The 15,138-nt window shown below is 40.9% G+C and overlaps 1 protein-coding gene across 3 annotated transcripts in view; it reads left to right on the forward strand.

Moving 5' to 3' along the window:
• DCLK1 (doublecortin like kinase 1) overlaps positions 1 to 15,138 on the forward strand; it is a 359,681-nt gene that overhangs the window by 253,079 nt on the left and 91,464 nt on the right. For all 3 annotated transcript variants that reach the window (XM_033235344.1, XM_033235370.1, XM_033235334.1), the window contains exon 5: positions 4,135 to 4,251. In XM_033235344.1, the coding sequence (XP_033091235.1) occupies positions 4,135 to 4,251 (117 nt within the window). The remainder of the gene's footprint in view (positions 1 to 4,134; positions 4,252 to 15,138) is intronic.

Raw genomic sequence — 15,138 nt, forward strand, 5'->3', positions numbered from 1 at the left:
TAAACCAACACTTTTCAAACATGAGGTCCATGAAATAAAAATTAGCAAAAAGAGGCCTCACTGGTGAAAAGACTCTATGCACCACTACCAGATGGTAAAGGTTTTGAGTTCCAAAACTTTGTGTTGTTCTCCAGCATGCCTGCAGCTCTCGATGCGTGGCACGTAGTGGCCACGTGATAAAAATGTACCTGGAAGCATACCAATGGGCCAGCAACATTGTGGCATTCCAGTTTGGTTACTAGTGTACTTCCAAAAGGCTAGGCAGAGGCCTAAGCTAGGACAAACTCCAGGACGTGTTGTCAGTGGCGTGGTCCGAGCCATGAACTAATCTGAGATCTTCTTGGCACATTCCAAAGCTTTGTTTTGTGAATCAAAATCTCCAGGGACACCTCAGGCATTGTCCTATGTGAATGTTCCTGGTTTTCCTATTGTATTTTCTGACGTTACTAATGTTGTTTCTTGGTTACTCCTATCTTTTAATTTTTGTCAATATTTCTGTATGCATAGATTTTTTTTCTTTTTTTTTAAACAGAAATATCTTGCAGGGTCACTGGGCAGGCCAGAACAGTGACAGTGGCCCAAGTAACTGTTGGGGAAGACTGGGCAGGCTCTGTAATGTCCTGATTCATTTCTCTTTGCTTTGGGCTATAAAAACAAGTGGAGGAAGAAGAAATATCACAAGGCAGAATTTGTTTCCTCTTCTTTTTTAATCTTCCCTCTTCATTTTCCCCATTTCAATTCATGAGATTCTCTAGGAGACACTTTCTGCCATGACTTACCTCCTATTTCTTGTCTTATAACATCTGTATTTCATAAACACTCACATCTTTTCTTACTAAACAATTTAAACTACTTTGTTGGTTTAGATGTTAGAAAAAAAGTAGAAAATGATGTTTATATGAAGCAATTCAGGATATATAAGAGAGAGAAACATGTTTTGAATTTAGAAAATTAGAAATTGCATGGATAGGGAAGAAAAATTTTAAAGTTAAAGTCAGGCATCAGAGTGAGATCTGGAATAATTATGAGTTTGTTGTTACTAAAGCGTAAAATGCGATTTAAAATATATAATGGAAAAGTGAAAGTAGTTTAATTTAAAACTACTATCCTAAAAAGGTTCACCACATTTGAAAAGCTAACATATTTCAACAACTACCTACAAAGATAAATATTTATAACATGATAGACTAAGTGTTAGATTTTCATATAGAATATACTCTTACAAACCAATAAGAGAAAGTAGGACATAAATAAGTAATTGCAAAAGAAGAAATCCAAATGGCTAATATGTATGTGGGAAAAATGTACAACTTTACTGGCAATCAAACCAATTCAGATTTCAAAAAAGGAAATCCAATATTTGTTTAGAAATTGGCAAAGATTTTTTGAAAATGTAATACCTAACCTCAGTGAGGGACCCAGCAAATGACCACTCATTGTCTGTAAAAGTACAATTTGAGGCCGGGCACGGTGGTTCACACCTGTAATCCCAGCACTTTGGGAGGCTGAGGTGAGTGGATCATTTGAGGTCAGGAGTTCAAGACCAGCCTGGCCAACATGGTGAAACCCCATCTCTACTAAAAATACAAAAATTAGCCGGGCATGGTGGAGGGTGCCCTGTAGTCCCAGCTACTTGGGAGGCTGAGGCAGGAGAATCTCTTGAACTCGGGAGGTGGAGGTTGCAGTGAGCCACGATCATGCCACTGCACTCCAGCCTGGGCAACAAGAGTGAGACTCTGTCTTGAGGAAAAAAAAAAAGTACAATTTGTTTGAGTTTGATGACTTTCTGGAGGGCATCATTCAGAGCTTTTAAAAAGTTCTTCTCTTTCAACTCATGAAATCCACTTTGTTCAGCAAATTTTTTAATTTAAAAATTTTTTATTTTTATTTATTTGTGTTTTTGAGATCTTGGCTCACTGCAGCCTCCACCTCCCAGGTTCAAGTGATTCTCCTGCCTCAGCCTCCCGAGTAGCTGGGATTACTGGCACCCACCAACATACCCGGCTAATTTTTGTATTTTTAATAGAGGCGGAGTTTCACCATGTTGGCCAGGCTTGTCTCTAAAATTTTTTATTTAAATTGGAAAATACAAAGAAGAAATCCCTAAGGAATGACCTGACTTTCCATCAATAGGGGAATGATTGAATAAATTGTGATATAAACATATTACAAAATATGATGCAGAGTTTAGAAAAACAGTTTTGATTGCTATGGATTGACCAAGAAAGATGATTATAATATATAAATATGAAAAATATATAAAATATGTCGCTATTTTGCCATTTTTATAAAAAGCAAACAAAAACCTGGCTATGTATATATGTGTTTATATAAGCTTAGAAAAGCTATGGTAAGATCCATACACTATTAAAAATGGCAGTGATGGCCGGGCGCGGTGGCTCAAGCCTGTAATCCCAGCACTTTGGGAGGCCGAGACGGGTGGATCATGAGGTCAGGAGATCGAGACCATCCTGGCTAACACAGTGAAACCTCCTCTCTACTAAAAATACAAAAAACTAGCCAGGTGAGGTGGCGGGCGCCTGTAGTCCCAGCTACTGGGGAGGCTGGGAGGCTGAGGCAGGAGAATGGCGTGAACCCGGGAGGCAGAGCTTGCAGTGAGCTGAGATCCGGCCACTGTACTCCAGCCCGGGCGACAAGAGCCAGACTCCGTCTCAAAAAAAAAAAAAAAAAAAAAAAAAAATGGCAGTGATATTGAAGGGGAAAGAACAATATCACAAAGGTAGTGATACTGAAGGGGAAAGAACAAATAGGTATTGCTATCTTTTTAATTTTGAATTTATAATTTTTTAAAAAGTAAAGTGTCGGTAAATATTTCTGAGCACCCCCAGTGTACCCTTGGTTTCTGGCTACTAGAAACTAAATGTCAAGTGCCAGGGACTAAATCTGTCATAAGGGAATGATAGGATAACTGCATACTCACTTACAAAGGTGTCGCTGAGTAATTATTTATAACAGTGAAATACTGAAAGCAATTTACATATTCAGTAGTAGGAATTCAGTTAAGTAAATTATGGTATTCCATGCAGTTGGATGCTCAACAGCCATTAAATAACAGAGTGAAAATGCTCACAAGATACTGTGTTGTGAAAAGGGCCGGTAACAGATCAACATGTATGAACAAATCCTAATGCTGAAGTATATAAATGCATAGAAAAAATTCTAGAAGTTTGTATAACCCCCCTCCAAAAATAAAGTATCATTTGATCATGGGTTATTGGGGGTGTTTTAAAATATGCTTTATATTTTTCCATCTACAGTGAACATTGATTATCCTTACAAGCATACAATTTTTGTTAATTATTAGAAGCAGTTTCTTGAGAACAAGATATGTGGCTTTGCACAGCATCATAATTGGTCAAGGGAGCTCATTAAGAGAAATAGAAAGCTCTCTGCCATTTAAGATGTTCAGCATTGAATGTAATGGACGTGAACACTGAGAATTTAAATCTAATGGAAGTGAAGTTGTTTCTTATCCTCAAGCCACAAACCATTTCACAGACACAATATAAGCTCTGTGGCAGCTTCGTGTGTTGGCACAGGCTGGCAGGATGCCCTTGTTGCAGGGAAATACCACCTCTTCACCAGTTTTACCTCTTCCAAGCAAATGCTGACATCTCCCACATATCATAAAGACACACAACTATCTCCGTGAGGACCCACAGTAATAAACTTGGTCCTGTTGTGCTGGGTGGGATCTTCCACCACCACATTTCTTGGTTTATGAGGTTGACCTTTCTTCTAACATTTTCCTTGGAAGCAACAACAGTTTATCCTAAGAGACCCACACATACAGATAACTCAAGGAGTGAGTAGAGAGAAACCCAACAAAACACCTCTTTATTAGCCCATATCACTCCCAATCTAGCCAAAATATTATTGTAAGGAATGTAACCTAGGGGGATTGAAGTATTATTTACTTCCATGTCTAAGAAGCTCATCCTGTCCTTCCTCTTTGTTTTCTTGGTTTCATTGTCATAGACAAGAATCTGGCTGGTGGGAAGTAGATGTGACTGAGGATGGTCGTATATTTCTACTTCCAGGTTTATTGTGCATTTTGAGTTGGTGTGTGTGCCATTAACCCATAATGACGTGTGGTTGTTGTTCTTTCCCCAGAATGTCGAGTGGTGAAGTCCACTTCTTACACCAAAATAGCTTCATCATCCCGCAGGAGCACCACCAAGAGCCCAGGACCATCCAGGCGCAGCAAGTCCCCTGCCTCCACCAGCTCAGGTAAAGCCGCAGAGGAGATTTTGAAGAAATTGCCTTGTTCCTGACACAGGATGAGCAGAGGGTGTGTGAAGCTCAGAGTGTGAGGTTTTTAAGCGAGTGTAGGTTCCGGTTTATAATTTTAGAACATGTTAGAGCGGTTGAACAGATTTGCTGGAGTCTAGCATATTGGCTGCAAGAAAAAGCATTGAGCTTCAAAATAGGTGCTTAGTGAAGACTCAGGAAACCCAGATTTGCCCACAAATAGAAGAACGTTACCATCTTGTATCATTTCTATCACCGAAGTTAATCTTTCAGATTCTGGAGGTCTCTGTTAAAGCATTTATCCTACCTGAGACTGGCCTATGAAGAGTTTCCCATTTGTATTCGCTGAACCTTTGTTAAACACACTTTTAGCCCTCAGTTTCCTTTCATGGCTCTGGAGCTAAAGGTAGTGAGATTGAGAGGGTGGAGCAGGGATTGCTGCAGTGACCTTGGCCTGAGCCTGCCTCTCAGTGGGTTCTAGTGCTGGTGTTGGAGAGGCTGTGTATGCACAATATGAGCACCTCAACCCTACCTTCTCGTTTTTTGTTTTAAAACTGACGTGAAGTCAGTTAGAAAGTTTCTTATTCATTTATCTCAGGTGAAGGGTCTGTATCATTATTAAAGGGAATTATTTATTAAATGACACAAATTGTTGATTGGGAATTATTAAACGATGCAAATGTCAAAGTGATTGTTACCTGATTTCATGAAGACAAGAGGCTCTTATAAATGAGAATAAAGACCTCTGGGGCCTACTTGGAGGCCTTCTTTTACTCAACAGCATTGGCCAGGGGGAGGGTGAAAAGAGCTCTCAGCTGAGGCTGCCTAAGAAGGAACTTTCAGTAGGGTGGACCATTATAGACCATTATAGACCATTACAGGTCATGGGCCTACTAGACCACCCAAACCACCTTGATTCTCTAAGAGTCTCCTTCCCCTTGGAGTTTTACCAATTACTGCTATTCTCTAGACAGATCTCCAAAGACCACCTTCCCCTCTGACTCTCAGCCTAGGGTGGCATCGATGGGCTGCCAATGCCTCCTTCCCACAGCATGGCCTGCATCCTAGCCAGTCAGGAAATATGTTTCAGAGCACAGCTGGCACTTGAGATGCATCTTGTTTGCCTCTGTAGTTAAGGGTGAGCTGAGCATCCTCCCTTAGTATGACACTGCTCATCTAAATAGTATGCAGCCCTAAGAGATGAGGCAGTAGACTCAAAGCTTAGAGTTCATGAGAGTCACTTGGGAACTTGGTGAAGTTTGTCATCCTGACCCCCAACACCCTGAGATTCTGACTAAGGACCTAAACCTGTGTTTCAGCAAGTACTCCAGGTGATTAGGATCTGGTAGTCCATGGCTCACATTTTGAGAAACGGTAGGTAAGGGCAGTGGTTCTCAAATTAGCAGCATCACCATCACCTGAGCACTTGTTAGACCTACAAAGCCCTGAGCTCCCTCTCCAGAACCACTGAATCAGAAACTCTGGAGCTGGAGTCCAGCAATTTGGATTTTCCCAAGTCCTCCAGCGGATTCCAGTGCACACTTTGAGAAGTAGTGGGTTATGGAAAACAGAAATGAAGTAAATGCAGAAAATCATTTGACTCTGGATAATCTGGAGGGAAAGATATGACTTGTTCTTCTTCATTTACTGGCATAACAGAGATGACTTCCTTTCTACCTCCCTCTTTGCCTCCAAGTGACAATGACCATCAGTGTTCTTGCAATCCAAGAGCAGACCTTTTAGATACCTTGATGTGTAGACCAAAGGAGCAATGAACAAAGGAGAGTACCATATGCCAACTTCCTTTTCTCCCTCCTTGCAATGGCCTGGCTTCAGAGAGTCAGTCACCTGGGAGAAGAGAGAATTTCTTTCTGAAGATGATCCCTTCCCCAGGATATCGGGGAAAGTCTCTCTTCAAGAGAGATATCACCCACACATAGAGAAGAGGACCTCCACACAATGACAGAGTGATCCTGGAATTGCTGCATGGAAAACTCCCCTGGAAGAACTGAGCTTGTCCAGCTGTCCAGATTAATATTGAGCTCTGTGGAGGATGTTCAGTCTTAACTAAAGACCATTTCTCACTTTCTCTGATTAAATATGGAATGTAGGGTCGGGTGTGGTGGCTCACACCTGTAATCCCAGTACTTTGGGGGGTTGATGGGGGGGTGGATCACTTGAGGTCAGGAGTTCAAGACCAGCCTGGCCAATGTGGTGAAACCCCTGTCTCTACTAAAAATACAAAAATTAGCCAGGCGTGGTGGCAGGTGCCTGTAATCCCAACTACTTGGAGGCTGAAGCAGGAGAATCACTTGAACCCTGGGGGGCAGAGGTTGCAATGAGCAGAAATCACGCCACTACACTCTAGCCTGGGCGACAGAGCGAAACACTGTCTCAAAACAAAAATATAAATAACTAAATAAATCTGGGCTATGGGATGAACTCCCATGGAGCAATAAAGGAGAACAAAGTCATAAGCCTAGCCAGCATATTGCCCCCAAAATTTTGGCTACTTAATGCAAGCATACAAGGATGTGAAAGAGAAGGAGAGCCTATATTAATGAAATCATATCAGTACTATTAAAAATCATCAGTATTAAAAAACAAAATTAGTTCTCCATCCAAACCAACTTCGACTTAAATTTTACTTAACCTTTCCTATCTTCTTCCTCTCAGTATATAAGATGAATTAAAAAAAAAAAATGTGGGGCAAATGCATCTAATAATGGGTGATTAGCCAAAATCTTATGTTTTTTTATATTACAGATATTCCAAGAAAATCAATAGACACTACAGCTTTTAATTTTTTATTGTCATTATTTTTAGCAGCTTTGTTGTTAAGAGCTGTAGGTTGTTAGATACTCCTGGGTTTAGGTTTCTTTCTTTCTTTCTTTCTTTCTTTCTTTCTTTCTTTCTTTCTTTCTTTCTTCCTTCCTTCCTTCCTTCCTTCCTTCCTTCTTTCTTTCTTTCTTTCTCTTTCTTTCCTTCCTTCCTTCCTTCCTTCCTTCCTTCCTTTCTTCTCCCTTTAAGTCAGTAAAGATAGGGAATGGATCAGATTCTTGTGTACATGTTAAAGAATGGACTGATGAGTCTAATGTTAAAAAGATAATTATGCATATAGGCAATAATTTCATTTTATAATTAACTGGTAATGTAATCACTATTCAGCATTGTAAGAATTTATATTCATTTTTGAAAAGTAATTTTGGAAACTCAAGAAGAGAGGCAAATATATTAAATGTACTTGTATGTCACTGCCAACATTTGTAATTATTCCTTTTAGAAGTTTAAAATGGGTAGGACGCATTGCCTCAAAATCAACAAGTTGCTCCAAACAAGCATTTCCACATTCTGTTTTTTCCTTGAAGTCCTTTTCAACTCTAGTTGAAACCTGGTTGAACTGACCAGCACTAACTTGAAATTTGTGATAGGTAAGTCATACCAAGTAGTATCATTTTCATAAAGAAAGTAGAGTCCAAATTCATTCTAAAATTAACAAGTTCTTGAAAAATTAGCACTTCTAGGTGTCTTTAACTTCTAGGTCAAAATTAATTGTATAACACTAATCAGATTTTGTTTAATGTGAGCTTTTTATGCATTTAAAATTTTCAGCTTGCTGCATTTTGACCTGGAGGAGATAACATGCAACCATTTTCTGATTATGTAAGAGCTTATTATATGCACTATCTCTTGATTCTGACTTGCTACCAAGAGCAACTTGTTCCCACTTTCCTTTGGATGGTTCCAATTTAGAGAGTTTCACAGAGCGGTCGACTCCCAGTCACAAATGTGTGGATTGTGCCAGTGACCTCAGGACCACCTCCTTTCCCTGGAACCAGACCCAGGGGTTAAGGAGTTCGGCAGCTTTGCCAGTTCTCCTGGAGGCAAGTGCAGCTGCTGATGTCAGGGAAGCCCCTCTCTTGGGGCCCCTCCACTGCTCTGGCCCAGGTCTCCTGTCCCTACTCAACTGAGGCTCTTGGAACTAGTGGAAAGGCACGTTGAATTATCTCTATACGGATTGTATCACATTTTCTTAAAATAGCCTGTTTAGTGTTTTTCATCAATCATATGGACTCAAACATGAATTTTACTTAAATACTCCATCAACATTGGTATTGCCCCAAACCCAACTACTACCGGACTTTTTAATGTTAAAGCATCTTTACACCAGGTGTGGTGGCTCATGCCTGTAATCCCAGCACTTTGGGAGGCCAAGGGAGGCTAGTGAAACCTGGTCTCTAAAAAAAAAAAAAATACAGAAATTAGCCTGGCACAATGGTTCCTGTGTTTCCTGTGGTCCCAGCTACTCAGGATGGCTTGACCCCGGGAGGCAGAGGTTGCAGTGAGTTGAGATTGCACAACTGCACTCCAGTGTGGAAGACAGAATGAGACCCTGTCTCAAAAAAAAAAAAAGTCTTTGTTTTCCCCCTAAAACATTAACCTAAAGTTTATAATGATTTCTACTTCAGTGTTTAAATTCCTACTTCCAGTATTCAGTTTCCTATATTATACAGAAATTGGAGCATATTACAAAGTTAAGATCTATGCAATTTTCAAGCTATGCTGCTTTGAATATAACATGGTTAACTTATATTTACTTGACACATTATAGTTTACATATGGCCTTTATTTCTTCAATCTTTTTTGATCCTCCTAACAGCAAGCAAGTAAGGCAAGTTATTATTATCTCTGTGGAAATAAGAACACAGTGGCAGGGCTGGGATAACTGCTTTGCTCTGAGTCCCAGAATTCAGAATGGCAACTCGGGGCTGGCACCGGGGGCTTCTGGTGCTCTAGACACACAAGGCTGGCAGTCCTTGATACCTATTTCTTTACCTCCACTTACTAGAGTTTTGATCCAGAAAACAATTAAGCTAGTCCCTGGTTTGAGAGTGCAATTCACAGCATCACAACACCTTGCAACATAAGCCTAAGTATTAGTCCCTTGGCACCAGCGTTCCAGGAGGTGAATGATTTACCCCAACTTCCTAATGAATAGCATTGCTGGACAGAAACCTCCCTTGTAAGTCAGCATTAGAACAAGAATGAGAATCCTCTGTAAATCCTCCCTTTGTCCCTTACCCAGTTCTCTTCGTTGCACTAAAAGTGGTTCAAAGTGATTTATTAAAGTGTAACGTTCATTTACACTTTCAGAACTATCAGTTACAGACCAACTAGTGTCAGGCATTTGCAAAGCACTAATGATGCCCCTATTCTCAGGAAGCGCAGGGGTCAAGACCTCACAGATAACATTATTCACATACCTGTTGAATTATGATTAGTCTCCATAACAGAAAAGGCTGAAAGAAGGCAAACAGAGCTAGCAAAGAGAAACCAGAAGCCTTAATAACACATGAAAAGAATAGCCTCCAGATAAATTGCGTGCTGAGACGCTGGAGGATGAATCACTAAGAAACTGGAAAATGACTTCTGGTTGCTTCTTAAAGAAACAAGAATGTGTAAGGAGTAAAGAGTTTCCTATGGGTTGACCCTTCATACGTGTGTATATATTTGGAACACAGATCTAGTAAAATGTATAAGTTAAAAGTAAACTGCTTGATTTTTATTTTTGAGACAGGGTCTCACTCTGTCACCCAGGCTGGAGTGCAGTGGCAAAAGTGAAATTCTTTTAAGCAATTTTTTTTATCTACATAGGGAAGTTATAACAAAATGACTCTAAAAATAAGAATAAAATATGCATTAATTTGGTTTTAATAAAGACTAATAAAACTTCAGTTGGCTTTATATTGTTCTCTTAATCTTACAAGGAAACTGTGTTTATCTTGAAGTTTCATAGCTGCAGTTCTCCTTAAAACTTACAGATTTCAAAATTTTGATCTTTTCTTGGATTTGGGAAAGCTTTGGGGCCAGGCGTGGTGGCTCATGCCTTTAATCCCAATACTTTGGGAGGCCTAGGCGGGAGGATTGGTTGAAATCAGGAGTTTGAGACCAATCTAGGCAACATACCAAGACCTGTGTCTACAAGAAATTTAAAAACTAACTGGGTGTGATGGTGCACACCTATGGTCCCAGCCACTTGGGAGGCTGAGGTGGCATGATCTCTTGAGCTTAGGAGTTTGAGGCTGCAGTCAGCCATGGTCACACCACTGCACCCCAGCTTGGATGCCAGAGCAAGACCCCATTCTAAAAAAAAAAAGAGAAGAAAAATGGAGTTTTTTGTTTGTTTTAGAGTTTTTATTTACATTTAGATAGCCAACTTTTTATCATAGAATGATACCCTGTATTTAGAATCTCTGTCTGTGGAACCCATAGCAGACATAACTGAGGCCCAATGGGTGCGTCACACCTTTCGATTCCAACATGAGATAATGTACTTTCTTGCCCTTGAGAAGCTTACAGACTAAAGTAGAACCATTCATGGCAACAACCATTCATTCATTCAGTATACATTGAGAATCTATAGTGGATCAGCAATGTTGGGTGCTGGAGATGCAAGGGCAAACATTTGAAAGAAGGTAAAGCCAAATGGCTTAGTTAATGAACATCTACCATGACAAAGCACCATTCTGAATACCCAGTCTTAAAACTTCTGTGTGACTCCAGAAATCCTGAAGTCTTTTTATTCATGCTATTTAAATTTTACTTTTTTACAGTTCTATAAAAATATTTTATGCAGCATATGCAGATAAGAATCAAAACTGGGGAAGTGAAGAGAATTTTAATCAGCTCACTTCTAGTCCAGTTTGTCAAATTCTTTTGATTTATATCTAACACCTTCAAAGGTAGATTGCCAGCTATTAATTTTTAGTTCAGTCTTTTCCTTTAGTGTAGAGAATTCAGCCTTATACAATCTATGGAGAATCTTTTTTGCTTTGGAGCTCCAAGGGAATTGTTGAGAACAAAATACATCAAGAAAATCAAGAGGTTGGTGAGTCATCCCTTGTGTCTTTGGAATTTCTGGCTGCACGTAAGGCTCATCCCTCCTTCCATTTCTTCTTTCTCTGCACCCACCAACTCTCCCTGGTGCTCACCCCAGCAGAACCTCCAAAGATACTCTTCAAAGCCTTGAACCATTATCTTGACTTACTGTCTACTTGGGGGCAGCAACGTACATCAACTGCTTGTATAAATTTCTTACTGTTAATGCCTCATGTCAATTAAATATTTCCTGAGTATCTAGTGTGTTCCAGACATGCATTAGGTCCCAAGAGTGCAAAGATGATTAAACCACAGTCCTTGCCTTCAAGTTGCTTATATTATAGTTGGGAGAGAAACATATACAGCCACGTGTCCCTTAATGGTGGGGCTGTCTTCCAAGAAAGGTGTTATTAGGCAATTTTGCCGTTGTGCAAACATCCTAGAGTGTGCATACACAAACCTAGATGGTGTAGCCTGCTACACATGGCTATGTGGTATGGCCTGTTGCTCCTGGGCTATAAACCTATACAGTATGTTATCGTGCTGAATATTCTAGCAGGTGTAACCAGTGATAAGCATTTGCACATCTAAACAGGTGTAAACATAGAAAAGGTGCAGTGAAAATACAGTATTATAATCTTATGGAACCACCATCAGATCTATGGTCCATTGTTGACCAAAACATTGTTATGTGGTACTTGACTGTATACCATGTAACTGTAATAGTGTAATAAGTGCTGTGATGATCTGGAGGAAACAGGTTAGATCTCATTAATAGGGTCTGAGAGCTCTTCCAAGAGAAAAGGATCTATACATTTGGTTGTAAAAAAGGGCCAGGAGGGCATTCCCTCCCAATGTGAGCTAAGGCACAAAGACATGAAACTATATGGCATAGTTAGGGAATAGTTGCTTGTTCAATAAAAACGCAGGCTATAATTCTAAGAAAGAATTGGAAAGATGGTGGTAGCCCCATTGGTTGTGGTCCAATTGCACAGGATCGTGGAAGTATATTTGTGCTATAAGTTGTAGGTATTATGAAGTGAAAGGGAATTTTTCACCATGCCATGAAAGACCGCAGTTGAGTTTTGGAAACAGTGGCACGGTGGTAGAAAAAATTGCTACACACGAAAGGCCAAGGGCCAGGAAGGCTCTATGAGGCCATTGTAGTCATCCTGGAATGAAATTGTCGAGACAGAACTGAAAGAGCATCGTTGGGAATGGGGGAGACCTCAAAGGGAAATGAAACCAGAAATTGAACTGGATGTGAGGCTAGAAGAAGAGAGAGGAATCAGAGATAGGAAGCAGGTTTGTTGGATGAGGAGAGGTAGGGACTGAGTTTCATTTTAGATATGTGGAGTGTGAGGTGATTTGGAAATGTTTGTAAGCAACTGGAAATAAAAAACTGTTCTAAGTCAGGAGATCTGAGCTAACAATATATATTTGGGAGACCCTGGTACATTGTAGTGATTTGAATAATAGAAACATAAGGTACCTCCCTGCTGCCTCAAGAACAGATTTGTAAAGATGTAAATGGAACCATGGGGTGAGTCTGCATTTCTAAGAGCAATCAGCAGAAGCAGGGAAGAACAGTAAGAGTACAGAGACAGAAGTCAAAGGGGCAGAAAGTTTTGAGATGAAGGAAGGGGCAGAAATGCTTGATGCTGAGATGCCAGATAGCATGAGAACTGAATGGGGATCATAGGATTCAGCAATGAGGATGCCACTGCGCCTTACAAAGGAATGGGTAATACCAGATGGCAGGGGGACCTGATCTGGGAGTATCATTTTTGGGGGTCACCGTGGGTCCTCTCCCAGGCTGGCTCCAGGCTTTACTCTAGCGGGAGCTGTCCTGCAGCAATTGGTTGGTAGGGATCAACCCCAGGACCGCCATCCACCCTGACCCTTGGTGCTTGTGGTCCCTAGTTACCCTGTCATAACCATAGCCTGTTCTTGGATCCCAGCTGATAGGGATCAGATCCAAAAATTGCCTAATTGTATATCACAGGACTCTAGTTGGTCTTTTTTCATTGTTTAATTAAAATTTTTTTCTTGTACCCCAAATTGTCACCAACTCTTTTCTCCCCACCCTGTCCACATTCAGTGGGTCACCATTCTCCCTGTGGTGATGCCATCACTAGCTGACATCCTCCCACTTTATCTTACATCTGCCCTGGGCACCAATGTCCAACCTGCTGCCATGACTTGTTGTCTGCCAAATAAAGTCTGGACTCGTTCTCAAGTGGAGGACATCTTCCTTTCCAGTCATGTCTCCCATTTCTTCTCTGGACCCATGCTCCATCCTAGAAACAAATTTAAATTGTCCTCAGCTTGGGCTCTTCCACCTCATCCCTTTATTCCTCTCACTTGGCCTTGCTAGAATGTCTTCCTCTGTTTCTTCACCTGTCTAAAGCCCACTCACCCAGTTTGGCCCGGCAGACCTCTGCCACTTTCCCGGATCACCTCGCTGTCCAGGGTCTTCACCAGCCCTGCAGTACTGCGGCAGCTGATTCACCGATGACACGTTGTACCACCTTGCTCAGTTGCAAGGTCTCTGAGAGCAGGGGTTCTTTGTGCATTCTGCAGTGACTGTGAGTTCATGGTGACTACTGGGTAAATGTTGACCGCACGAATGAATTGAGAAATACTAGGAGCTGTTGCCTAAATTTCCTGAGGTTCGGAGCCTTTGTAAGTATTTATTTAAAAAATTAATTCACAGAGCCATGTCCCTGTCTCCCTCTCCTCTGTTCCTGGGGTCCCTCCTTCCCTTTATTCTCAGTAGATGGTTTCTTTGAATTGGACCCATTGTCTGAGTTCAAGAAGAGAAAACAGACATGGAGAAAATCAGAGCGCCACCTCACCTATGAGGTGAGCACCCAGGAAGCTAAAGTTAGGGAAAAGGTGCGTCTTCTTCCCTCTGTTAGGTAGTTGTCTCTTTTCTCTTGGTCTCAACTGATTCCCAATGTGCCCCCAACCCCCTGAATTTTTTTTTTTTTTCTTCTCAATAGTGTGGCAAGCAAGGAACAAAAGCTGAGAAAGAGATTTTAGGGAATGAACAGCCTACACCATGATTAGGGAGTAAAGGAGAGTCTAAGGCGAGAAGCCAGATCTCCCTGGCAGCATGCCTGAATCACCACCCCCAAACCCAAGGACACACACATATATGCAAACACATTCTCTCCCCAAATCTTGACAAGTGCAGCACCAGAAATAAATGAGCCGCCTTAAGTGCTAAAAGAAAACAGGGAAACAGTAAGGTGGATTTCATGTCCAAAAAGTTGCACATCTTTTAATTAGATGGTCTCACTTGGAGATTTCTCTGACTTCAGAACCAATTTGAGATGCTTACTAACATTTCAGCTTTCACTTGGTATCTGAGACTTTTAGGAACGCAACTGCAAAAAGAAGGGTTAACCTACATATGCGTGGAAAGTCGTTTAAAAGGACAATGGATTTGTAAATTAAGCCAAGTATTTCCAAATTCCAGAGTGTTTAAAGTAACTTTGATATTTAATCATAAGCATCTAGAGGACAGGGAGCAATAAGAATCTAGCATGTATTAAGTGTACACTATGTGTGCTGATACGTTGATATCTAGAGCCCTGGACACATGGCTCCAGTTAGTGAACAAGAGTGGGTTCACCTGTCTGAAATGATGAAGGAAAAAGTGGATCTGCATACTTCCTGAGGAGTATTATTCAGCAATGCACTGTGACCAGTATATGCTGTTGGATCCCTGGCAGGCTTAGGTGACAGCTGAGTTGAAATAAAGGAGGGCCATGTACTGCCGAGAGGGATAGAAGTCGGCTCTGCAGTGAGATTTCTTCCACAGCTCTTTGGTGACCAGTGATGTTAATTGGTCCTCATGGTATCAGTGAATGATCCATCCTGAAGTTGAGCACTTCTCATTCAAGGGTAACAAGCACAGCAAAGGAAGACATTTCCTATTTTTTAAAATAAGAAAATGTGCCTATACAGATATAAGCAAAG

This window comes from Trachypithecus francoisi, unplaced genomic scaffold (assembly GCF_009764315.1).
Source record: "Trachypithecus francoisi isolate TF-2019V2 unplaced genomic scaffold, Tfra_2.0 Contig01461, whole genome shotgun sequence".
Taxonomy (NCBI): domain Eukaryota; kingdom Metazoa; phylum Chordata; class Mammalia; order Primates; family Cercopithecidae; genus Trachypithecus; species Trachypithecus francoisi.